The sequence below is a fragment of the Mizuhopecten yessoensis genome, unplaced genomic scaffold, assembly GCF_002113885.1.
Source record: "Mizuhopecten yessoensis strain PY_sf001 unplaced genomic scaffold, ASM211388v2 scaffold716293, whole genome shotgun sequence".
Taxonomy (NCBI): Eukaryota; Metazoa; Mollusca; class Bivalvia; order Pectinida; family Pectinidae; genus Mizuhopecten; species Mizuhopecten yessoensis.
In genome coordinates this window covers 379,564-407,117 of record NW_018480044.1, presented here as the reverse complement: position 1 = coordinate 407,117, position 27,554 = coordinate 379,564, and the positions used below count along the sequence as shown (strand labels likewise).

General features: G+C 37.1%; 1 protein-coding gene across 4 annotated transcripts in view; it reads right to left on the bottom strand.

Moving 5' to 3' along the window:
• Positions 1-23,643, bottom strand: part of LOC110442722 (protein IWS1 homolog) — a 28,671-nt gene extending 5,028 nt beyond the window's left edge. The window contains exons 1-9 of one of the 4 annotated variants that reach the window (XM_021486464.1): positions 10,803-11,092; positions 8,042-8,266; positions 6,829-6,973; positions 4,934-5,042; positions 4,282-4,367; positions 3,467-3,569; positions 3,088-3,248; positions 588-1,660; positions 366-551 (exon numbers count right to left, since the gene is read on the bottom strand). In XM_021486464.1, coding sequence (XP_021342139.1) covers positions 366-551; positions 588-1,660; positions 3,088-3,248; positions 3,467-3,569; positions 4,282-4,367; positions 4,934-5,042; positions 6,829-6,973; positions 8,042-8,233 — 2,055 coding nt within the window. In that variant the 5' untranslated portion in view covers positions 8,234-8,266; positions 10,803-11,092. Of the gene's footprint in view, positions 1-365; positions 1,661-3,087; positions 3,249-3,466; positions 3,570-4,281; positions 4,368-4,933; positions 5,043-6,828; positions 6,974-8,041; positions 8,267-10,802; positions 11,093-23,585 lie in introns of those variants that run through there. The other 3 variants (XM_021486463.1, XM_021486462.1, XM_021486461.1) reach the window with 3 other exon arrangements.
• Positions 23,644-27,554: the final 3,911 nt, after the last annotated feature.

Sequence of the window (27,554 nt, the reverse complement as noted above, 5' to 3'; positions counted from 1 at the left end):
TGGCTGCTGTTTCATTTTCGCTTGATTTGCCCTCTTTTATGAAAGCAAATTTATCATTACAGCGAACATTAGTCAACAAAATAGTGTACATTGTAATTAAATGTGAAGACGAAATAAACATTAGGCAAATAGTTTGACTAAGTGAAAATTATTTCTCAGTATATTTCCTCCAAAATTGCTTTAAGAAGACTTTTTTCTGTAACAAGATAGATATTCTTGGTTGTGAAAAACCAATAACATGCTTTTCGTAGCTTTCTTGAGGTTCACCATTTTTTTTTTACTAATATGACCAGACTAACACCACAAGTCTATGTTTGTTCTCAATGTGATGACAATATTCCAGCCATCAACATGACTATACATACCTCTTCATCTTCCTCATCAGACTGATTTTCAACATCAGCATCTTTATCGAGAGGCTCCTCTTCCTCTACATGTGCACTTTCCTCATCTAATACAAAATCTGCCTCCATCTGTCCCTCTTCTTCTAGGTTTTGGCCTTCTTCTTCCTCCACCTCATGAACACTGGCTTCTTCATCACTGCCCTGCTTGTCCTCAGCAGTGGTACTGGGATGTGCCAGGTCCATGTCCTCAGCAGTGGAACTGGGATGTGCCAGGTCCATGTCCTCAGCAGTGGTACTGGGATGTGCCAGGTCCATGTCCTCAGCAGTGGAACTGGCATGTGCCAGGCCCATGTCCTCAGCAGTGGAACTGGGATGTGCCAGGTCCATGTCCTCAGCAGTGGAACTGGCATGTGCCAGGCCCTTGTACGTGTTTCCTCTGACACTTGTATCATCACGATCTTCCATTCCTACTAGACTAGTGGACTTGTCAAATATAGAATTGTTTTGCTCATTTTCTGTGTAATCAAAAGGTTTTACAGAGGAAATCATTTCTGGTGCGAATGTTCTCTGTTGATTATGATCTGATCCAGCATTTTCTATGGCATTCCCACTCACATTAGCATGTTTGCTTGCTTTGTCACTGTGCATCGACTTTCGCCCATCTTTCTCAATGACATTGTCTTCTGAAGAAGTCTGATCTCGATGCAGTGACCTTCTCAGAACTTTCTCACCTAAATCATTCCCCGAGGAAGACCGGTCTCTGGGTAATGACCTTCTCCGACCTCCTTCAATGACATCACTCTGTGTAGATGGCTGGTCTCTAGGCAGCGACTTTCTCTCATCTTTCTCACTTACATCATTTCCTGAGTAAGTCCTGTTTCCGAAAAGTGACCTCCGACGACCTCCCTTATTGACATCTTTCTCTGTGGAGGTCTGATCTTTGTGAAGTAAGATACTTTGACTACCCTCATCTTCCTCATCCTCATTGTCTGCTTCAGCCCCATCCTCTGACTGAGAGGATGGAAGTGGTCTAAGTGGAGAGGACTCAAGTGTTTCACTTTCTCCTGCCACGATGTCCTCCTGGGTTTCACTTTCTCCTGCCATGCTGTCCTCTTGGGTTTCACTTTCTCCTGCCATGCTGTCCTCTTGGGTTTCAGGGATATAAATGGAAGACCTGTGAATTCTGTGATCAATTGCAGTTCTATTTTGAGAGTCATGGATCTCCTGTGTTTCTGGGATTTTCATAGGTGAAGATTTAGATGATGTTTCCTTCTCTGGTGATGAAGGTGGAAGAACTTTTTCACTTAGGTTATCATCTGAAACAAGATTAACAAATACATGCTGTAAAAGTTTAACGTCATTTACGAACCATGAGATTTAATCAAGTTGGCATCAGCCACAATTAACTAAAATTTCTTTTTGTAATTAAGAAAAGATGTCTCCCTTTATGATCCAATATGCATTTTTTTTCTCTTTTTTGACCTTAAGATTAAGGTCGGGTCGACATAAGTATCTTGCACTGCATATCCTCTGTGGGTGATGCAGGTGTTATTTAAATTCCATCAAAATATCTTCACTTGTTGAAAGTTTATGGCCCAGACAACATTGCACTGAAAATTTAGCACTTATGTAACTTTTGGCCTGGCAATAAAATGACCTAAAGCACTGGTCTATCAATTAATTAACAGACAGAACACTTATTGTGTATTCTTTGGTATACCTACTTCCTGCTGGGTCATATTGGACAACTAATCCCTACACAACCTTTAAGGTATATATCTAATAAAAAAGTATGCTACAAATTTTGGAAAGATTTTGCAAAAAAATTGTAAATTATTGTAAGCAAAAGGTTGAAGAGAAGGTGAAGAGAAAGTATCATTTACAAAAGAAAATGCTGTTGCTTATTTTTAGTACTGTACATGTAGAATCATTTATTTTCGTGGGTTTAAAATTTCGTGGTTTTCATATACTTGCCTGTTTCAAGGACATTATCAATCTGATTAAAATCATCTGTTACATGGCTCCGCCTGAATATCTGAATGTGCCTCGGTCAGGGTCACGTTCAAGTGACCTTTAGATGAACCAATCAGAGGCGCGCTGGCAAAAGTTTGCCAGCGATTCGGAATATCATGGTTGATATATAAATAGCGAGGGGGATCGAACAGATTAGTTTTCCAAAACAAATATGGCGGCCGAAACTCACGTTTCTACGACGCCAAGGAAAACGTACCCCTTGGGTAATAATTGCGTAGGCAACACCGCCATACAGTCTTTCTTCTCTAATAAAGCTTCGAATATCTTTTTCTGTTCAGGTTTCAGACAATCAATCTCAAATAACTTCAGAACTTTCGCATAATTCTCATTAATGTCCGCCATATTTGTTACAACTCCGAGCGCCCTTTTAAAAGAGGGTCTCTGATTGGTCGAAATTTAATGAGTGTTTATAAATATAAAGGTCACCTGAACGTGACCCTGACCGCGGCACACTCAGATGTTCAGGCGTAGTACGAAGTTAACGAAGCCATGTAACATATGATTTTAATTAGATTGGGACATTATATTTCACTGATTTTCCCCTATCTATATCATACCAAATTGATGTTTTTGTGGGGATTTAATTTTGTGGATTTTTGGTATCCACGAAATAAACGAAAATTAATGTCCCACGAAAATTTATGATTTTACAGTATACCTTAAACAAATTGTGTTTATTGTGATATGTTCCTGATCTATTTTGTTTAACCTGTATTTATGTTATCTCTTTCCTGTTCCGTTTCTTCATAAGTTGACAGGACCTCCTTGAAGTTAAACATCTGTGAAGACGAAGGAAGCTTTGATCGCTGACTGTTTCTCATGGGTGATTGCTTTCTGTTGTCAGCAGTCTCCATAGCTTCATCACCAGAACTGAAGGTATAGAAGTAATTAATCTGAGCGTTTCAGCTGGTGTTCAGGCCCAATTATAGTGTGTTGTGCATGATTACAGACAAAGACTACAACTCACAATATATATGTAACTGGAATAGTCCACATTATTTCTACAGGCGTGATAGGTCAGTGTTTGACATAAGAAGATGGAATATAAGAGCTACTTGTAAATAGAAGCAAACTTTGTTCTAACTAACCTCGAGTCAGGAAGCAGATGTATGGAGTCATCAATATCCTCCAAAGTTTGGTTGGTCACAGACCTTGTACTTGATTGCCGTTTCCTCTTTCTCACACTTTCAGCTGAACAGATATCGTATTAGTTAATTTTCATCCTATTTACAATATTATTGAAATGAATAAGCTATACAACATGACAATTTAAATCCAAATTTTACTAACTCTTAAAATGTAAAATAAATTATGAAGTAAACTCTTACACTGTTTTTAGTGTTTAAGTGTAATCATACTAATAACTATTAAGTTGTAGTATAAAGACCTATATAGTATATACAATTATATAAAGCATAATATTTACATAATTATAAATTCATACATCAACATAAACCAGGAAATGTGATTTAATTATAAAATCAATTAAATTCACTTGTGTTCTGAAACTAGGTTAAATCTATTATTTACAGAGATACCAAATCTGAGGGAGGAAATGATGCATGTGTGTATTCACAGCAGTCACTGTCCTGACCGTCATCAAACTTTGTTTCACCTTTTAATGCATGTATGTTACTACATCCCTTTTTATGCACATAACATCTCTAACACTGTATAACTTTACTTAAACAAACAACTTTAGAACTTGGGTGTAAAGTGCTAAAATGTTCAGTATTTACACCTGTGTTGAGGGGAAGTAATTGCACTGGTTCTGAATCTGAAGTAAAGGCCATTCTGAATGCTGATGTCCTTAACTGGAGATTAAGACCTTTGTCTTGACATGAGTCACAGACAAAAATGGTTGTAGGCAAGGAATTAAACCTGGCCGAGTCTGGATAATTACCTATAGTGTTACCCCGTGTTGAAGCAGCATTAGAGCGACGTGAACTACGAAGTGTTGAATTCATCCTACTCTGTTCTTCTTCTATGCTGCAAATTAAAGTCTATATTTTAACATAATATAACCTAGGACAAATTATTATCGTGTAGTCCTGGAAGTGGATACAAAATTTTAATGAAGTCAATGCTGCAATCTACCACCAAAAACAGCAGTAGCATGACTGATGATATGCACAACTATGACCCATTATATTCCTGTGTTTGATCCAAAATGTGGATCATTATCTCGGTGTAAAAAATGTTTAGGATTTCCAGATATTACAAGACAATGATGCCATATACATATAACATCAGTGATTGTTTGTTCTCACCGTACAAGTTTAGTATAAAGTGAGTTTTAAATATTCTTTGTTTAATAAAACAGTTCCTTTACCCTTGTATTGGATTATAAAGTCAATTTAAATCCTCAGCCAGCAACTCCAGTTGGCGTGCCCTACACCTTATAAACTTAATCAGCTCAGCTACCTCAAGTAGCTAGTCTTGAGTCCACTTTTCACCATACTTTATCATCTAGATATAACTGTATAATACAGGTTTCCAGCATCTATATACATAATTATGTTTCCAATGCTGAACAATAAAAGGTTCTAACAAACCTGGGAGACATGGGAAGGAGTTGGATGGTGTCATTGACAGGAAGGGCGGGCAAAGACTTCCTACTAGAGCGACGAGTCCGAGGGCGGATGTAAGGCGTCTCCTCCTCACCTGTAAAAAATCATGTTTCACTGCAATTACAAACAGGTACAAAGGAAACTTTAACTGGTTATCTGGATAAGATTAACGGTCTGTCAGGCAGCTTTAACTGGTTATCTGGATAAGATTAATGGTCTGTCAGGCAGCTTTAACTGGTTATCTGGATAAGATTAACGGTCTGTCAGGCAGCTTTAACTGGTTATCTGGATAACATTAACGGTCTGTCAGACAGCTTTAACTGATTATCTGGATAAGATTAACGGTCTGTCCGACAGCTTTAACGGGTGATCTGGATAAGATAAACGGTCTGTCAGGCAGCTTTAACTGGTTATCTGGATAACATTAACGGTCTGTCAGACAGCTTTAACGGGTGATCTGGATAAGATTAACGGTCTGTCAGACTGCTTTAAGTGGTTATCTGGATAAGATTAACGGTCTGTCCGACAGCTTTAACGGGTGATCTGGATAAGATTAACGGTCTGTCAGCCAGCTTTAACTGGTTATCTGGATAAGATAAGATTAACGGTCTGTCAGACAGCTTTAACTGGTGATCTGGATAAGATTAACGGTCTGGCAGACAGCTTTAACTGGTTATCTGGATAAGATTATCGGTCTGTCAGACAGCTTTACCTGGTTTAAGATTAACGGTCTGTCAGACAGCTTTAACTGCTTATCTGGATAAGATTAACGGTCTGTCCGACAGCTTTAACGGGTGATCTGGATAAGATAAACGTCCTGTCAGGCAGCTTTAACTGGTTATCTGGATAACATTAACGGTCTGTCAGACAGCTTTAACTGATTATCTGGATAAGATTAACGGTCTGTCCGACAGCTTTAACGGGTGATCTGGATAAGATAAACGTCCTGTCAGGCAGCTTTAACTGGTTATCTGGATAAGGTTAACGGTCTGTCAGACTGCTTTAACTGGTTATCTGGATAAGATTAACTGTCTGTCAGATAGCTTTAACACTTGCATTTATTTTAATTTTCCAGTTAATGTCATTTTGCATAAGAAACAGCACTGCTTCAATATTTATTCCCTTCAAACTCATATTGCTTGGAATGACAGACCCACATTTTGGACTTTCTGCAGCAATTAACATAGTGTTGCTATCAGTCTTCATCAGACAACTTCCTACACAGATTACAAGCCAGTCTGAATCACAAGGAACATGGACTTGCCAATTGTACATAGATATATACCATCTGTTTGTGTAGTGTAGACCTTTGTCAAGCTATTTAAGAGGGTAGTTTAAGTTTAAAAGAGATATGTTTCTTTTATAAATTAATATTCTACTTGCAAGTTGCATTATTGAAGATCTGACATTTGATTACCTATGCAGCACAATTATGATTCCATTCACAGCTGATCATAATAGACAGAGACATCACTTTAATACCTATTGATATCTTAACCAGGTTCAAATTGATGAAATCATAAAAGGATCTAAGAATTCATAACTACTCCAGTATAGAATGATTTTCACCAGAATTTTGATTGGAAAAAGGTGTAAGTTCTTAATTATTTACAAAATTATTGAGTTCCTACATTTCAACCGGCATTTAATTTTCAGATTGTTGAAATATTATTTTTCTATAAGTGTCCTAGCCACTGTGACTGACCCCTTATAAAAGGTGACTATTGATTGAAAGTGATCTATTACTACTGGTGGTCAATAGGCAGATGTTACTTTAACTTGTGATTATTTTATTGCATTAAATCCTCATGTTTACAAAACTGATTGGAGCATGTACATGTGTGTACATATAAGTGAGCTGAGATTAATGATACTGATACCTTGTTCTATAAGCTTGGCGATGTTGGTTCTGGGTGTGAAGTTGTCAGCTGTTACATTGACTGGGGCAGCTGGGAATGATCGGCGACGCCTCGTCCTCGAGGTTGACAGTAGTTCTGTTTTCGCATTGGTCATATAGGTTTCAATCTTGATAAGATTAAAGCAGATTATATAATAAAATTACATCGCTAATTCCTTCTGCCTTCATATTTTAGGGTGGTACACAGAACCTGGGGATAATGCAATACAAAATTATTCTAATGCCATGATTTGACATACAATTAGCAGATTAGATAAAGGGGCAGTAATTCACATAAAAGTTAATAAATCGATACTAAATAATTTCCATGTGATGATGAAGTTGACTAAATTTGTGCAATAATCTATCAAACAAGAAACCTATTATTTTTGTATCTCTCATGTTTATTTTGTTATCTAAACTACATTGTGGTGGCAATTTCAGATTTCTTATTGACTCAAAAGAGCGAAAATAACTACTGGTAGGGCAACCACAGGAATATTACTACAAAGATTGGTATGAGAACTCATCTGGTAGAATAGAAAATTAGTTGAAAATGTTTCAGGTTTGGAGTGCACATACCGAAATCTGTGATAGCACATTGCTCCAAAAAATAACTCAGGCCATAAGAGTAACAATGTAATATGTTTTTAGTTATACTTATGCGGAAATTGAGAAGTCAAAATTAACATGATCAACAAAAAATCAAAGGCCTAAGGGGCAACCCTGGTTTTTAAATTGGCCCAAAACATATCATTTGATCATGACAATGAGATAACTTGCACAAAGTTATGAGGTTACTTATAACCCTTCATCTGTGCTACATGCTAAAATGTGAATTACTTTGGTTAGAATTCTCTGGTGGTCTCAGGGATGCTCCATGCCTAATTTTGTTGAAATCATTAAATTCCATCCATATTTTAAGGAATAGGCTTTCAATAATTACACTGAAGCTATTTTTTTATTGACCCTAATCCTCTGCCAGCATTTTGCACAAAGCGTCCCTGAGCAAAGGAATTCAATACTAAATTGTAATGTCAGATATGTGTTTGGTTTTATTTCTACTTTACAAAATAAACAGCTACTGGTCATAATATTTCAGTGGCGTATTTATTTTAGAAACCATAGCCAATAGCATGCCACTATAACTTTTATTTTATGAATAGCTGTTTATGAAAAGAGTGGACTGTGAATACCATGGTGCGAGGTGTTTTTTCTGGCAGGTCTGACTGCTTCCTCTTTGTGGCGGACCGAGTGCCAACCCCTGGAGATGGCAACTTGTCTGGAGTGCGAGTGAGAGCATGTCTCCACCTTTTTGGGACTACGGTGTGGTGTGTTTGGGCAGTCTGAATGAAACCCTCAATCAGGGATTTAGGAGTTTCCTCCATACCTTGGCCTTGTTGTTTTAGCAAATATGTTATCTGCAAAATAAATATATATATCAAAACATTACTGAGATCATAAAACATATAACTGATATATAAATCAAACAAGATTTCTTTTAAAGATAAAAGAATACAGCTACCGTACAGAAATCAAATTCTAGACACCCATAATTTCCTTTTGAACAGGGGTCTGTTCATCATGTATTCCAACCAGTTTGTATTTTTTCTTTTTGAAGGAGTATTTCAGGGATACATCCTGAGGGAACAACTACAGATGTCAATGCAGGACTTGGATACAGACGCATTGCTCTTGGTGTTGAAACACCTAACCTGTCAAATTTTCTGGCGTCATGGCCAGAGGAAAGGGTAGGTCCGTTAATTTCATAACCTAACCCAAGTTTCCTGTTGCCTTGACACCAGACTTGGATATTCTAACAGATATATATGTTTGGTGTCCACCAGACATTTATCTGCCAAATGTCCAAGTCTGTTGTCAGGGCAGAAGAAACTTGAGCTATTCATAAACGAACAACTCTGGTCCAACCACAGGGCCTTGTTACAAATGTCCAATACACATAATATTATGCTTTACTGATATAGTAGATCACAGCACACATAATCATTGTAACGACTCGAGCCCCGTGGTCCAACCAGATGGGCACCGTTCAATTTATATCGGAGGCCTCCTTGTTTACTATACGTAATACATAAAGGTGGGTTCATCCTTCTCAAATTTATCGCCACTGCGCAGGAAGCTGCGTATGTTGGCTAAATTTCAGAATGATTTACCGTAACCTAACGACACCAAGCTTGTACTTAAAAAGTGTCATTGACAATTATCAACAACAATTAAGAACGTCAAAAAAAGTGAAAACTATCAAGTGCGACCATCTTTTGTATTTAAATAATCATATTAAATGTGATATTAAACGCCCATAAATAAGAACGAAAGTCATTTACATCAGAAGTTTACCATCACAGCTGATGACAGCTGCTGAGGATGAAGTCTGAAAGTGAAAGAATATGTGCTTTCCATCGTTATTGCTCACTTATCTACAACTGTACATGTTGAATGTAATAAACGATACTCAGAGTTTATCATCACTCAAACGGAATAGGTCATTTCGTACGATGGAAGAATTTCAATCGTTACCCCATCGCACTGACAATTCTCTACTGTACTGAAGGTCTTGACGTTGGAAAATTTCATTCGAAGCATTACAGCAATTCCGTCTTAACTGTTGACAGAGATTTTGTTCAGAAATAATTAATAAATGGCAGTGTAAACAGCTTCAAGTGATACGAAAGAATGTCTGAAAACTGCAACTGAAAACTGAAAATAAATGTCTTAAATCATCGTCAATGACCCCAAGGACCCATACCGAACCGAAGCATTCAGTCACGAGTAGACGAGTTTCTACAATGAGGTAAATATATAGTGTCATATCATATAGTGCACAGGCGTTTGTGCAAATTGTCAGATTGTTTACTTTTTTTATCATACTCTCAGCAAACAAACCCCTGACCAAACTTGTGGTAGGAAATACATTAATACATTACAGGTAATTGTCCTTCATTTAAATTTGTTTCATGTGTTGTACTCTTTTCCTCTCTGCATGTAATCTGTTTTAGGGGTGAAATTTTGTTAAGAATGTATCTTATCAGGTTGCATTTCAACTCAAAACATCAAAGCAAAATTTCATTGAAAGATTTTTTTAAATTAGTAAACAAATCACTTTGTTTCTTATTGTATTTGTAGTGTATTGAGTACAGTGTATCAAATGGTGTTTTTTTTCAAATTAAATTCATTTCTGAACAAATCAGAGTAAATTTTTAAAAGATGCATTATTTGTTTTTTTTATTATTACAGGAAGTAAGGACAGAACTAAAATGCAATAGGCCAAACCTGGATATATCAAATCATAGAGAATATTTTATAAGGACATAGGTCATCATAACAAGGGTGGAAAATGAATAGATAACCAAGTACCTGTAATAGCAAAGTAATCTGATGGACCCACCTTAATAACGTTATTATGAATGGTAAAAAATGAGTCCTCCGATATAAAAATGAGTCCTCCGATATAAATTTGTTGAACCCTGTGGTCCAACCGTTTTGGAACGGTATAAACCAGAACAGCCTTGGCTGGGCACAAACCCTACCTTGAGTTATCCTTCATTTGAAATGGAAAAAAATGCTTAAGAATTTACATATGAAATATCACACTGGATAAATTGATATATATAAGATATCGAAACGACTTTTTGAAATCACCAAAACGTCACCATACAACTGAATAAGACGGAACCGGGTACTACAACCAGAGACGTATATAACACATGTTATATACGTCTCTGCTACAACGTAGTCCGCCAAAACTGACCATAATCGCAGGCTCAAAAATACTGTTTAGGCGACCGATCAGAATTTTTAAGCCAGTTTTAGCGGACTACTGTAACTAGACAACGTACAATTTAATGGCAAATGCGGGAAATTTAGAAATATGATAACACCATTTGCCTTCTACTTTTAAAGTATCCATTAAGTTTCTAATTCTATAGAGGAACGTACAGTTTACAAAGCAAACAGTTATGCATGTCGACTCTTCATTCCAAATCAGCCTCCATTCGCTGGGATTGGTTGTATTTTGGCGAGCCTCTCCCGCCCGGTGCAGTTTCCGGTTAAACCGACCAAGATAAAAATGTGTACATGTGTATAAGTTGGTTAGATAAATGACCAGCAATCACAGTTCCAAAGACATTTCCGTATTCAAAAATGATACGCACACTTGTTTTTGCTCTAAGTTTGGCTCTTAGTCTAAACTGGACTAAAATAATAACTCCAGAAATTACTGTTCATGTTTTTCCAGGAACCGGAAGTTCATTTAACATTTTCTGTCAAAGAGACTTGCACATGTCCGGAATATTTTCTAGCAATTTCAATGTTGGAGTTATTTCCCTTACATCGCAATGTGAAACATTCCTGCAATAACCAGATGCTATACAATACTCAGTTCTTATTTTATTTATATTTTCCGATTGCCTTTTTAAAACTTGTGAGGTATTTTCCGAATTAAAATAAGTGAATAAGGGTAAACGCCCTCTGCTTTGCAATTTTCTGGAAAAAAAACCTCTAAAAACGAAACGATCACAAAACGACACTCCCGGTGACCAGGCGTAATGACTAAACAGTTTCCAATTGCGCAGAGCGGGTTTTGGCAGATCCTTAATGTGCTTTAGTGTAGCTTATTCTAGCTAGCTAGATAGGGCTATTTATCACATGCTCATTTATTTCCAGTAAACGAAAATATTATAGATTGATTATCTATGTCACAGGAGATGTAATACTTTCTGCACGTCAACCAGGAGTCATTCTTTATTAGTTTAAAACATGGATGTTTGCACACGTGTTTACTCTCTCAAAAAGCAACACACACGCAACGTAGTCGCCTACAATAAAGCTTGATCTTTTTGATAGAATCTGCACGTGCATGATTTGTTGGGAAATTACACGTGCGCGAACGTTAAATACTATCAAATATAGTAATATGATTCATCGCCTCTAGGTTAAAATGTAAAATAATCATTGTCCCTACCTCACTTACAATGTACCTCGTAAGAACCCGATTTTGTCGTATAAAAGTCACAAAAAACGCTGAGGTGGCGACAGATGGAAATAGTGAGTGGTTGTGGCGTTGTAGCTATTTGTTTTGTTCTGGGTTTTTTTTTTAACATTTGCTTCTATGAGTTAAAACCAATTTAAAGTGAATTATTTAACACAAAAACAAAACAAACAAAAAACACAGGGACATGAGAACTTGGTACAGCTATATTTGGATCTAAACTAAAATGTTCAGAGTAAGCTTTACATGTATTAGGAGTTTGGAACAACTTTCGAACAAAACACCCCCCAGTGATATATACTAGAACTTCTAGTATATAATATGAATTTTTTCAAGAAAGTTCCATTTGTTTTGACTATAGACGTTTTGTTCAAATAATAAATTTTGAAGTGGTCTGTCCTGTTTTATATCTATCGTACATTTACATACTGTGTAATTTATCAATTTCTGCAAAGCAACGAGGCCTTCTATGCAAAATTAATCCATTTTCAAAAATTAAAACAAAGCAAAATGGACTCTTTGACTTGCAGTTACAGAAAGCGCTCCCTTCAGATTAAAATCATTTTAACGCTGAGAGCAATACTTGAACATTTTGTCTACCTTGAAATATTTTCAACCCCCATGCTGTATTTTTTTTAGTGCTTGGTGCTTGTCTTTCCGCAAATAATTGCCCCAAATCATGGCTAGATACACTTGAGAATCTAGGTTTCTTGACTTCAGGTTCCTGATCACGGACTTCAGTTAGATGAACATTATTTTGATCAGGTTTTGGTTTGTTGGAGGGTTGACAGTATCAATGCTGCTTATTGCTTCGTTCAACAATTCTGATATCTCGGTTGGTACTACCTCAAGAAGTTCTGCAATTCTTATTGTTGCCAAAAAAGTATCATCATCACTTGGTATTCAGCCATGATCACTTTCTTGTAAACAAACTGGAATTTGCAGATTAAAGTTTCCAAGCTCTTGATGCTCAGCCATCTCAGCAGCAGCAGTAGACGACAGTGTATTTACTCAGAACCCACTGGGTACATTTTTTTTAATCATTTTTGGACTTTTTTCTCTTCAAATTTCACCCTAAATCTTACCATTAAAAAAAATGCTAAAAAATTAGTCAGAAAATATTTTATTAGACATTTTCACATTGAATCTTAAATCTCATGTCACTGTGGTAAGTTGACAGTGTATGGCGGCCATGCTTGTTTACATTGTGCAAGTCAGATGTATTCATACGCCCTTCAAAGACCAACTAAAGTTATAGTCGCATACCATGAAGCTGCTATTGGCAGTACTTTAGTAGTAATATAGAAGGGCTTTGCCACACCAAATGTAAATATATATATATATATATATATATATCATCATTAGGGATGACATTTTTACTGAAAGTTTATATAAACCCCTAACACGTGCAAAGATACTCTAAACACCTCAGTTTAGTTCCAAATATAGCTGTAACAACTTCTCAGGTCCCTGTGATACAAATTACAACGCTTGAACTGTATGCACTTGCGACATGTTGTTGTCAGTAATGATACATGAAATGACGTGCCTTTCCGGTCTCCTCAGGCGTGTCCTGTACCTTCCTGAATATACCCCCCACATAATGGGACAAGGCAATCGTTCCAAACGCACGGCTTATTAAATAGTATTGATATGCACTCCGGTCCGTTGCGCCTGTTATTATGTTTATAATACAACTATCGCATACTATTTCACCTCATTTGTTTCTAAAATATCAATGAAATAAAAAAAAATCGAATCGGACTCCATTTCCACTTCAAGCTGGGAAGCCGGAAGTTCTTCAAATAACTCCATCGATACGTTTCCATGTACTGTACACGTGGGCTACCAGGAAATAATACAGACACGAACAACGTTCCTTGTGTACTTAATTTAATATTGTGAAAAGAACGTTTTTAGAACAGTCATTTTTGACGGTCTACTACTCGGCGTCATTTGTAATGTTAGATCAGGAATTTCGATTTGTAAAATCGCTCCAGAGCTATTTTTCAGCTCTGGAAATGGCTGAAAGGGAAAGACGAACTAATGCGGGATCTATTCTCATCAAAATAGTATTTAGTCTGCAATGCAAATTGGTCATCAAGATTCATTCGAAAAGTAAAGTCAACCATGCGTTACACAAATCGGTGGACCATACCACAGAAACCGGTCGGGTAGTACTTGTTAACCCCGATGGCGACATGGCTAAATCCTAGTAAGGTGTGAACATAAAAGATATGCTCAACATAGTGACGAAAAACAGTTCAAATGGCGAGCGCGTCTAAGAGATCAGAAAAAAAGTATATATATGCTATCATATAAAGAGGCGAACATATCGACGTCTCGAACTCCCCCGCACGCAGGGCTGTCAATCGTGAACCGTCGACACTTTCCGTAAACGAGAAATACTCGTTTACGGAAAGTGCCGACGGTTCCCGACTGTTACATCATTTTGGGTCTTTGACGTTATCACAGCAAGTACAAATGAGAGCAAAATGCAGCTTCCGTTTTGTGAAGCACACACCGAAAACAATCGTTCTCAGTAAATTTAGGATTGACCTGCATTTTGACGGCGTATACGGTAGTATGAACGAAGTTGGCAACTGACATAGTATATATAGAGCGCTAACGTGCACCATATAATTTGTTCGTTCGTTGCCAACTGCGTTCATTCTACCGTTAACGCCGTCAAATTGCAGGTCAATCTTCAAATATACTTAGAACGACTATTTTCGATGTGTGCTTCACAATACGGAAGCTGTATTTTGCTCTCTTTTGAGACAAAATGATAAAGTAACATTGATTCCATATAGTAGATCATACCCAGTCTAGTCTAGATGATGTCACCAATGCATGGATCAGTGTCTTCGTCTCTTGCGTGCGTCGATGGTCTGGAATTGAGGTCACGTGTACTTCCATGGTCAGAAAACCAAACAGACTCTCAGGTTCCTCATAAATAGCTTTAGTTTTCATGACGACGCAAAACCCTTATCTTAATAACTAAGTACTTGGTAAACAAGAAGTTGATATTCGCCATACATGTTTGCTACTACTTCCGTTACTGGTCCTCACTTAGAACACAACGAAATGTTGACTGATATGGCGAACGACTATCTGTTTAACAGGATAGGTCTCATATAAGGATTTAGAAATTTTTAGGGCAAAACTTGTTGGTGGTTCCTACCATGCAATGCTAGTTTTCAGAACATATGTATCGAGGACTTATCTTTAGATAGATTTTAACGTAAATTCGTGAGGATATACTAAACTCCGAATTCAAATCTTACGCGAATATCAGCCACAGAAACAGTTATTATTGAATTTGAACTCTTCCCAAACACGAATTTAAGTATTCACAAATAAAAACAAACTTAAATTAGTTCGCAAAATATGTGATTTACCGCATTTTAACTGCGATCGTAACAATTGATAGATTCGTACATCTTGGGGAGGCGGGGTTTCACATACAAAATTGATCACTGTGACCTACATTTTGACCGTAATTAAAAATGAAAACATGTGAGATTCCATTTATCCGGCGTATATCAACTGCGACCATCAAAGTTTGTATGTTGATGCATCTTGAGGTGGACGGTTTTCAACGAGTTATGATTATAACTTCCAACGCGTCTAAACACTGAGTTAAGCTTAGTTTAGCGGTCGGGGATACCAGCAATGTGCTGTTTCAAAATTTCAATTCTTAACACATTATTTAGTTAAAGTGTAACTCTAACACGTCGGCAATGAAACGCCATTTTTATTGCCTTATAAACATATATTACTAGAAAACGATACACGCGCGTTCATGTATTATATTTTAGCAAATCATCCATATGAAACGCTCTTCCAAAAGCGTTCAACGTATTGCAAATATAAACAAGTTGGCTGTGTGGGTGTTGTCTTGGGCGAATACGCTTTGTCGAGCAAAGGAACACGCATGTATGAACATAATTAATGGTTCCCTTTATGAATCACTTTCAAACTCACAGATTAAATGAAAGCTAGGCATCACATGTCAATTCGTCATTTCCGAGACACAAGTGATTTGGCGGCCACGTGGTATTTTTAAGGAGGGCGTGTATACTGTCGAAGTAAAATATTAGTAAATTTAGACGAAAATGGCTGAAATTTCACACTATTTTTTATTTAATTTTAACTTAAACTCGTATATTGACTCAGAGACTTACATCATGGTGAAAAGAAACTTCCAAAAAGGGAACTGCAACACCATTCGTGGAAACCTAAAGAGCACCGATGGCACACCTTGCTAGTGGGGATGACAGCGGCAGAACTGAGGGTAACGGTGAGAACTATAAAAGGTTCAGAAATCAATCATGATCTTCAATCAGGGCCTCAACATACTATTTTGAAAAGAATCTGGTCAATCAGATAAAAGAAAACTCCGAAAAGTTCTGGACAAAACCAAAACCAAACAAACAAGTGAGTTGGAGAACTCTGATGGAGTGCTGTGTAGCAGGAGTAAGGATACGGCTAAACTTATAAATGAATATTTATCAAGTGTAGTCACTATTGAACCAGATGATGAATTGCCACGATTTAAGGAACGACCAGTAAATACCACCTTGGAAGAAACAATATAATACAACAAAAGATAAAGTCAGCGACATCAAAACCTCAGTACAATAAACCCCATGGTCCGCACACATTCCATCCATACTTGACCACTAAACCATTAGAAGAAATGCTAGAAACTCTGGAAGTCATCTTCAGTAAGCCACTAAGAAAAGGCATACTTCTATATATCCGATTGCAAACTAGTAACACCAATGTACAAAAGTGGACTCAAAAGAAAAGTTAACAATTATCGGCCTATAACTCTAACCTCTGTCCCTGTTAAAATCTTCAACGTATTATCAAGGCTGAAATAACACAAAACATGGGACACAATCGGCTTTTGCCACCTGTGAATACGAATTCATAAAGGGAAAATCATGTGTGACACCGCTAATTGAGGAAGTTAACTACTTATAAGAAAAATTAAAAATAAACATGTTGACATGATATATCTTGAACTCGGTAAAGTTTTTGATAGATTCCCGCTCCAACGTAATTGTCTGGCGCAGATATGTCTAGTTTTATCTTTTTATCTATCTATCTGTCTTTTTTTTTTATTCATTTACTTGATTTATTTATTGTTCATTACAAAATACCAATACGTAGGCGAAGAGTGGAAAGACCAGCACAGATATGCACATGAAGGGCCGTTTGCTAGCAGCTGTCCATGAAACGATATGTGCTGTATACGGGAATATTCTCGCGGGTATCCCAATATGAGTCTACTCCCGTTTTAAAATTCTTTTTCAGGTGGAAATGTTGGACATTAACAATATTTTACTAATTGTACGGTAAGTGTAGTGATACCATGCTGTTATGTTATTTTGTACACGTGTTATTATAATGCGTTTTAGAATATTATAAATTATCCTCAGATCATTATCATACTACTTTAAACAGGAAGTGGTATATAATTTGCTCATGGTGAATACAGATGTACAGGATCAATACAAAATGGTATTGGAAAGGGAAGCTTAAATCAGAAATAGTTTCAAAATTCATTTTATGACAAATGGGACCTCATTGACTTATACCTGTGTGGGTGCTAAAGGTGTGGTAATCAATTCTTCTTAGAGCATTAAACTGACACAATTACTATACAATTATATCATCATTGTGTGCAACGCATTCCAACTATTAGTTTGATACCTTATTTTAAACTATTTCAAAGATTTTGTTATTGAAAATATAAGCTGAAAAGTAAGTAAAATTTCAATGACGTAGAACTTTACAATAACATAGAACAACACCATGGCATAGAATAACACAATGACATAGAACACCACAACGGCATAGAACAACACAACGACATAGAACAACACAATGGCATAGAACACCACAACGGCATAGAACAACACAACGGCATAGAACTACACAATGATATAGAACAACACAACGGCATAGAACAACACAACGGCATAGAACTACACAATGATATAGAACAACACCATGGCAGAGAACAACACAACGGCATAGAACTACACAATGATATAGAACAACACAACGGCATAGAACTACACAATGATATAGAACAACACAACGGCATAGAACAACACAACGGCATAGAACTACACAATAATATAGAACAACACAATGGCATAGAACAACACAATGACATAGAACAACACAATGAAATAAAACAACACAACGACATAGAACTACAAAATGACATAGAACAACAAAACGGCATAGAACAACACAATGATAAAGAACAACACCATGGCATAGAACAACACAACGCCATAGAACTACACAATGACATAGAACAACACAATGACATAGAACAACACAACGACATAGAACTACACAATGACATAGAACAACACAATGAAATAAAACAACACAACGACATAGAACTACAAAATGACATAGAACAACAAAACGGCATAGAACAACACAATGATAAAAAACAACACCATGGCATAGAACAACACAATGACATAGAACTACACAATGACATAGAACAACACAATGACATAGAACAACACAACGGCATAAAACAAAACAACGACATTGAACAACACAATGGCATAGAACAACACAATGACATAGAACAACACAATGATATAGAACAACACAATGGCATAGAACAACACAATGGCATAAAACAACACAATGGCATAGAACAACACAATGGCATAAAACAACACCAAGGCATAGTACAACACAACGACATAGAACAACACAATGACATATAACTACATAATGACATAGAACAACACCATGGCAGAGAACAACACTATGACATAGAACAACACAACGACATAAACCAACACAACGACATAGTACAACACCATGATAAAGAACAAGACCATGGCATAGAAAAACACAATGACATAGAACAACACAATGACATAGAACAACACAACGGCATAAAACAAAACAACGACATTGAACAACACAATGGCATAGAACTACACAACGACATAGAACAGCACAACGACATAGAACAACACAATGATATAGAACAACACAATGGCATAGAACAACACAATGGCATAAAACAACACAAAGGCATAGAAAAACACAATGGCATAAAACAACACCAAGGCATAGTACAACACAACGACATAGAACAACACAATGACATAGAACAACACATTGGCATAAAACAACACAATGGCATAGAACAACACAATGGCATAAAACAACACCAAGGCATAGTACAACACAACGACATAGAACAACACAATGACATATAACTACATAATGACATAGAACAACACCATGGCAGAGAACAACACTATGACATAGAACAACACAACGACATAAAAAAACACAACGACATAGTACAACACCATGATAAAGAACAAGACCATGGCATAGAAAAACACAATGACATAGAACATCACAATGACATAGAACAACACAATGACATAGAACAACACAATGACATAAAACAACACAATGACATAGAACAACACAATGACATAAAATAACACAACGACATAGAACAACACAATGACATAGAACAATACAATGACATAGAACAACACAATGACATAGAACACCACAACGGCATAGAACAACATGTGTATAACTTGTGTTAAATCAGTAAATCGAAGGCCTTTGTAAAATCTTCAGAACATGGTTATTGAGGTAGACCATTGTTTTGGGAGCCACCTGGTGAATACACTTTCACAAGTGTCTGGGATTATCCAGATAACTGTCAATAACTGTTTAAAGTATTTTGACTTTGCTTGTCTAATTGTTTTCCTAACTTTATTTCTCAGAACTCTATACTGGTCCAATTAACTAAATAATTTTAAATGGTCCCAATGACGTATATTTTCACAGATATCAACATCCATCCATCAGGTTGACTCGCCATATTTTACGCGATTCTTCCATTAGGTAAGGATGGTGTCATGTCGACAATGCCTCATCAACATCTTCAAAGATTTCTATCATAGACTACGGCCATAACGGCTATTGTGGAAAACTGCTATAGAATCAATACACAGCTTAGAATAAAAGTTTCTTATATAATCTATACACCTGCTTCTTGTGTTTGAACTTTGGCCCAAAGGAACGTTTGCGAACACAGCAAACGGGATAATGATCACATACATGTAGTCCATCTACTTAGGTAATACATGTATGTACATTAGACGCAGATTCAAATATTTAGATGATATAAAGAGTGTCTCAGATCTACTTAAATGCGAATTAGTTCTGAGATAATTTGATGAAGACTGAGATTTTCCATCAGGATTGTAAGTTCATATGTTCCTGATTTCAAATGTTTGCATTTAAATCTCCCATTATAATCAAGTCGTTTATTTCGTTGACACAACTTTGAAGTCAGTAACATTAAAAATTATAACTGGTTTGGTTTCTTGAAAATTGATTTCTAATGTAAGGGCCACGAAGAAAGAAAGATTTTGTTAATGCGTGTTACTCGTGTGAACAAATCACGGCTACTAGCATACTACAGTTCAAACGACCAAGGTAAATGATTTTTTTGTGATTTTTTTTGTCATTTGTAACACTAAGTCTACTTTTTATTATATAGTTAGTCAGATCTACGATGACGTTTTATTTACGAATATATATAGTTACTAGACTACATACTATCCGTATCTATCAAATAATCGATGTGACCAGACCCTTTCTTTTTAAGATATGAGTTTAACTCCAACTTAAATCACAGATAAAATACATATGTAATCTAGGGACACCTTGAAGTTGATAACTTAAACACATTTTGTTAAAAATGCATATGATCAATTTGCAAACGATTGTCTCCATGAAAATTGAAATAATTAGCGAAATGCACAAAAATTGAACAAATTGCTGCTTGTATCAAACGCATTAATCACTTTGTATAGTAGCAGAAGTTCTAAGAAACCTTTCTGAAATATTACCCATTTTCAATAAGGCTTGTGTATAATGAGTTCTATCCGAATACGATTGATCTGTGACGTCACGCCGTACCTGAAGCTGTATACATGCTGTAATAGACGACAAACACTACCTCATAAAACAGACACCTCATCGCTCACAATCACAAATGATGGAAATCAATACACGTGATTATTCAATATGCAATCAGCATACATCACTCAGTATTCACTTGCAATTATACAAATATCATGCGGAGTAGAATCATTATATGACGTTATTAATTGAGTGTGGACAATGACAGTTATTATCGCTATAATCACTTTTGCCTCTAGCGAACAGTTCGAGGTTGACTAGCAGTTTAACCTCTTGCAGATTCGTTGCTTATGTGTAAATGTGAACTTCATCTTACGTCTATATGTTGTTGTTTTTTCTTTTCTTTTTTTCCTTACGCGGACCTAATGAAACTTCAAGCGTGTCTGTCTCGCTGATCCGGAACATTTTCCTTACTTAATTCCGATACTTGCGAGGACATTAATTCGTGTTTCACAGAACCCGTATGTTACACGTTAAGTTTTCGGCAATTGTTCCCTTGCTACCTGCATTTGCAATCGATGCTTAAAGTAAAATATCTAAAATAAAGTGTCGTTGGTATTGTGTTTATTACACGTAAATATAGCGACTGAATGGAATTTTGTTCATGTACATTGCGGCAATGACTAGCAGTAGCTGATCTACATATCCTGTGGAGCGCATTAGCGCTCCTCAGAAGATACAAAAGTTACAAGACTTTTTGTAGATTTGGTATTTTTAATATTAGTATCGGTCAGAAAACCATAAAAATGGAACAGCCAGAACTGCAGCCTTCACACAAACTTCAAATGTTCGACTGCCGCAGATCAGCTGATTTTGTTATCTAGAATCAGTTGATAACCAACACTTGATATCCTTTCATTTTTGAAAGATGATCTTATTTGTTTTGTTTTCGCATCAAACACCGCACATTATATTATTTAAAAAAGTTTATGTCCGCACTATTTCAAATCATCGGTCACTATAGTAATAACCATCCGGGGCACTCGTCGGCCGAACACACGTCAGCAGTAGGCATAGAGCTCATTTGAAGTTGAATGTACAACCGTTGAATGTACTGTTTACCAAAAAACCTGCCGAAGTAAATGATGATTAGTTGGTGGATGAAGTGTAGTGCCCTGTGTCATTACAAAGTTCTCCGAGTTAATGTGCAAGTTGATGTCACGGGGATTACCCAGCCGGACGTTTGGGACCAGGGTGTTAGAAAGTTCGTGACCACGAGGAACCGATTGCGAGTCGGAAGTCAGTATTTAATATGACAATGTTATAAGTATTTTTTTTTAGTTTTAAATTAGAAAGAATAATAATAATAATAAAAGTACAATGGTGCACCATTCATGATTTTTGTAATATTTTTTTAATATTTCTTGCAACTACGTTATCTCGGAGAAGGGGAGATAACTATTCTCAGAAACGGTACTGATTAAAATCATCTGTTACATGGCTCCGCCTGAACATCTGAATGTGCCGCGGTCAGGGTCACGTTCAAGTGACCTTTAAATGAACCAATCAGAGGCGCGCTGGCAAAAGTTTGCCAGCGAATCGGAATATCATGGTTGATCGATAAATAGCGAGGGCGAACAGATTAGTTTTCCAAAACAAATATGGCAGCGGGAACTGACGTTTCTACGACGCCAAGGAAAACGTACCCATTGGGTAATATTTGCGTAGGCAACATCGCCATACAGTCTTTCTACTCTAATAAAGCTTCGAATATCTTTTTCTGTTCGGGTTTCAGACGATCAATCTCAAATAACTTCAGAACTTTCGCATCATTCTCACCAATGTCCGACATATGTTCAGGCGTAGTACGAAGTTAACGAAGCCATGTAACATATGATTTTAATCAGATTGCAATGGGTAGTAATATAAAGTGGCCATTGCGTGTGAAATCAGCTGACTGGATGCACAAGATTCGCTGTATTCAAAGTGTATTCATAGTCTAATGGCAGTTGTTTTCAGTTGGTAGATTCATATACAGAACAAATAAAATGTGCAAACATGATGGAACACTGCTGCCGGATGTAGATTTTTTTAAATTCCCCCTTTTGTTCGTTCAGACGCTACATCATATCCCCTATAATTTACACGTGAATTGACTATTTCCTAGTCAATACATATATATCGAAGAGTTTTGTAAAGTTGAAAATCCGAATGGTTAAAGTAAATGAGGACCCATTTGTCTGATATCTGACCAGAATACAGAATTTGTTCATAGATAGCTATAGTTATATATCAGACTAGTATGATCGATTTCAACCTGCCACGGGAATTTGATAGCGATGACAAATCGATCTGTAATACTTCCCAGGTTTTCCATTATCACATGAATAACTAATTATATTGAACCAATATTCCAACATGTGTTCTTGTTACCGAAACCCTGAATTAATGATGAGCAGGTGGAAACAATGTCACTCAACTCTACAAAGCTAAAAAAAAGTCATAAATAACAAATTTCGTCCTCTCTTAATGGACTAATACACACTCCTAGTACAAAATACCAACCTTCTAAGTACAGGAAAATGGGCGTAAATGTATAATTAGAATCTGTCTATACAAACATATATAAACATCTCAGTATCGATCAGATCCCTACCAAAGTACATAATCGACAGCTACTTATCTACCATCACTCAGGTTGTTTGAACTACATACTCATTAGCCGTGAGGTATTGATTCTAGATAGTTACGGACAATTCTCACCGATTTCATCTTACCTTACGTCGTAGAAAAGATATCCCGATATTTTGTTGAAGATATTATCTTATAGCCTTTATTAGATAAACGACCTGTGCTAATTGTTGGACACATCGACCAGATTAATGGCGCTGTAATGTCATACGTCTAGATATGTCTACAACTGTACATTGTGTATTATGTACCCTGTTATTTGCCAGAGGTAGCGATCGATTTTACCTGTGGTAATGGGTAGTAAACAAACCGGGTATTGGGTGTTTGTCTATAGGTCTTTGTTAAAGTCAGCCTATATAGCATTTATTTCAATATTGTACAAATACAGGCACCACGGTATAATGCATCAGCTTAAACACTCCTGTCAGGTTTCCAAGAGTAAAAATCGTTAGTGTGAAATGAAAACGTGGAAACAAACATTTGAATCAAATCGTTGTGTTTAGAACACACTATCTAAGTTAGATGGAAAGATATTGATCGAATAGCCACTATATCGTTTGATGCATTTACAATTTGACACATGATAAATGATAGCATATTGAGACATGTTTGTTTATCGTGACAGAAGGCTAATATTTGATAAAATAAAATTTCACCATGGCCTCGAACTGAAGGACAAAATCAAGTGCAATGATACCTGCCGAATAGAGAGAACAAAACCTGTTTTAATACTGAAGTCTTCTTTAGAAAATATACAGGTTTTTATAAGGTAGTTATAGAAATGTGGTCTCAGACGCAGGGCTAACTGTATTGTATCACACAAAAACGGTCCCTCACACGTTGCGTCATTAACGACGTATCAGTATTGCATTGTTAAACTTACGATATTATTTTAGAAAACGAAAAAAAGGATCATGCTTTAGAAATTTACTTAATATTCTTGATGCCTAATAATCTATATTTAGATAAAGTTAAATAAGGATGCCAGCTGATTGTTTTAGAAGTTTTAAGCAGTTTTAAAATTCATAAAAACCATATGCAATATATGCTGATGCTGATTTATTTTTACTCTATCTTGATAACATATAAGGGGCCACGGTAGCCAAGTGGTTAAGGCCTCTGACATTCTGCTACCACTATCCCTCCATCACTAGGTCACGGTGGCCAAGTGGTTAAGGCCTCTGACATTCTGCTACCACTAGCCCTCCACCACTGGGTCGCGGTGGCCAAGTGGTTAAGGCATCTGCCATTCTGCTACCACTAGCCCTCCACCGCTGGGTCGCGGTGGCCAAGTGGTTAAGGCCTCTGACATTCTGCTACCACAAGCCCTCCATCACTGGTTCACGGTGGCCAAGTGGTTAAGGCGTCTGACATTCTGCTACCACTAGCCTCCATCACTGGGTCGCGGTGGCCAAGTGGTTAAGGCGTCTGACATTCTGCTACACAAGCCCTCCATCACTGGGTCGCGGTGGCCAAATGGTTAAGGCGTCTGACATTCTGCTACCACAAGCCTCCATCATTGGGTCGCGGTGGCCAAGTGGTTAAGGCGTCTGACATTCTGCTACCACAAGCCCTCCATCACTGGGTCGCGGGCTCGAGACCTGCATGGAGCAGTCGCCAGGTACTGGCCGTATGTCGGTGGTTTTTCTCTGGGAACTCCGGCTTTCCTTCAGCACCAAAACCTGGCACGTCTTTAAATGACCTTAGCTGTTAATCGGACGTAAAACACAAACAAACCGAACCAAATGATACAGTATCGGCTGAACCAGGGTCATTCGATTTCTAAATGTACACATCTACTACATGCACTTTGACACTGTAGAAATGACCTCACACTTTGTCTTTCTACTGTTGAGATAAGTTAAAGGTAGAGCACTATTTTGATTCAAGCGCTGACAGATTAGAGTTACAGTCTAATTTCCGTCTATGGAGAAAAGTCACATTCATTGGCACGAAATAACAATTATATGAAAATACGATGTTTAAAACTTATATAACATAGATATATAAGTGCGGTTTATGAACTAAGACAAGTCTAGTTTTGTCATGCGCTCTACTGGTTTCTATATATATATATATGCAAGTAATAATACGAGCGCTGATTGGTCAGTCCAGTCACGTGAGTGGTCAAGCAAGTGTACGAGCGCTGATTGGTCAGTCTGGTCACGTGAGTGGTCACAGTTTTCAGCAACTTTCAGCATCTCGGAGTTTATTTTTGCGCCAACAAAATTTGCTATTCCGACACGACCATTGCAGGTGATGCCTGGGGTTATATCCGCTGTTAGACTAAATTTGATCAAGGGGTAACTTACCTTATTGATACATTCTTAACTTCTAGACTATACATATACGTACAGGGCATTTTACATCATTATGTAATTCGTAAGGGCATTTTACATCATTTTCTAATTCGTAAGTCCCCCATGAGTCTTTTGTTCATAAATTACAATTATATCAACATACGATGTGAACAATTACATCAAAATAGCACGAGGATCCATTAAAATATCAGAATAGCACGAGGATCCATTAAAATATCAAAATAGCACGAGGATCCATTAAAATATCAAAATAATACAGGGATCCATTAAAATATCAAAATAGCACGAAGAAACATTACAATATCAAAATAGCACGAGGATCCATTAAAATATCAAAATAGCACGAGGACCCATTAAAATATCAAAATCACAACTCCACCAGGTGTAATCAAATGTGGGCCCACATAAGAATGTATGAAACGAGTGTTTCACCATTGACAACAGGGTTGTTATGTCATAAATGAAACTACGAACATCGGTAGAACATCACGACGACATTTGAACATGAACAATATGTTGAAAGTAATCCTATCATAGAAAGACATTGTTTATTTATTTAGAGTACAACCTACGTCATTGCAATCGCTAGGGTCATATAAGACAAGTTACAACTAGGGAGATATGGATGTGAGAAAAAACCGATATATCCGAATCGTTGAAATGGGGAAGCAGATCAATTTTGGTTTCTTCAACTTCCCATTAGCAGAAGACATAGAAGAAAAGACCAGATTGTGCGAATGGGTGGTTGGTTTAGGGGAGGGCCACACATGTCGTCTCATAAGACATGTAGGTGGGATTTAGCAAGCTTACTCCACCCGAATGGGTGGTTGGTTGAGGAGAGGGCCACACATGTCGTCTCAAAAGACATGTAGGTGGGATTTAGCAAGCTTACTCCACCCGAATGGGTGGTTGGTTGAGGGGAGGGCCACATATGTCGTCTCATAAGACATGTAGGGGGGATTTAGCAAGCTCACTCCACCCGAATGGGTGGTTGGTTGAGGGGAGGGCCACATATGTCGTCTCATAAGACATGTAGGTGGGATTTAGCAAGCTTACTCCACCCGAACGGGTGGTTGGTTGAGGGGAGGGCCACATATGTCGTCTTATAAGACATGTAGGTGGGTTTTAGCAAGCTTACTCCACCCGAACCTGCAGGGGTTTGTTGATTGTACATGTATATCGATCTTAAAGTAGCCTGTCTCACCGGTATGAACTGCTGTCGTTACATATGTAGCAACATGCATATTCCAGGAGGCGTTATCGCTTCATTTTGAATACGAATGCCTGTGAATATAATTTACATAAAATTCAATCTGTATATTCAATTATCGTTCTTCGATTTTAATGTGCTCTCTTATACTGAATGTGTTTTCTTATGTTTTGGATATATAGGCGCCATCTGCTTTATCAATGTCACCTACCATGCACTTCTTTATTAATTAAAGTAATGTCAAGTACTCAAAGAGAGGACCTAGGCTAGTCTCTTAAGAAGCACAAATAATTACCATGTGTTCGATATTTCTCCTCATTTTGTAAATTCATGAAATGAGTATGCGTAAATTCGAAAAGGGTATGATAATCTGCATTGATGAGGATATTTTATAGGAAGATGTTGATTTCATCAATGGTTCACACCACATGTCTCATCTGCATCCCAGTGGTTAACTAATGAAGTGAAAAGTAATTTGAAACTAACATAGAAAGAGCATTGGAGGCAGTATATTGATCTTGATA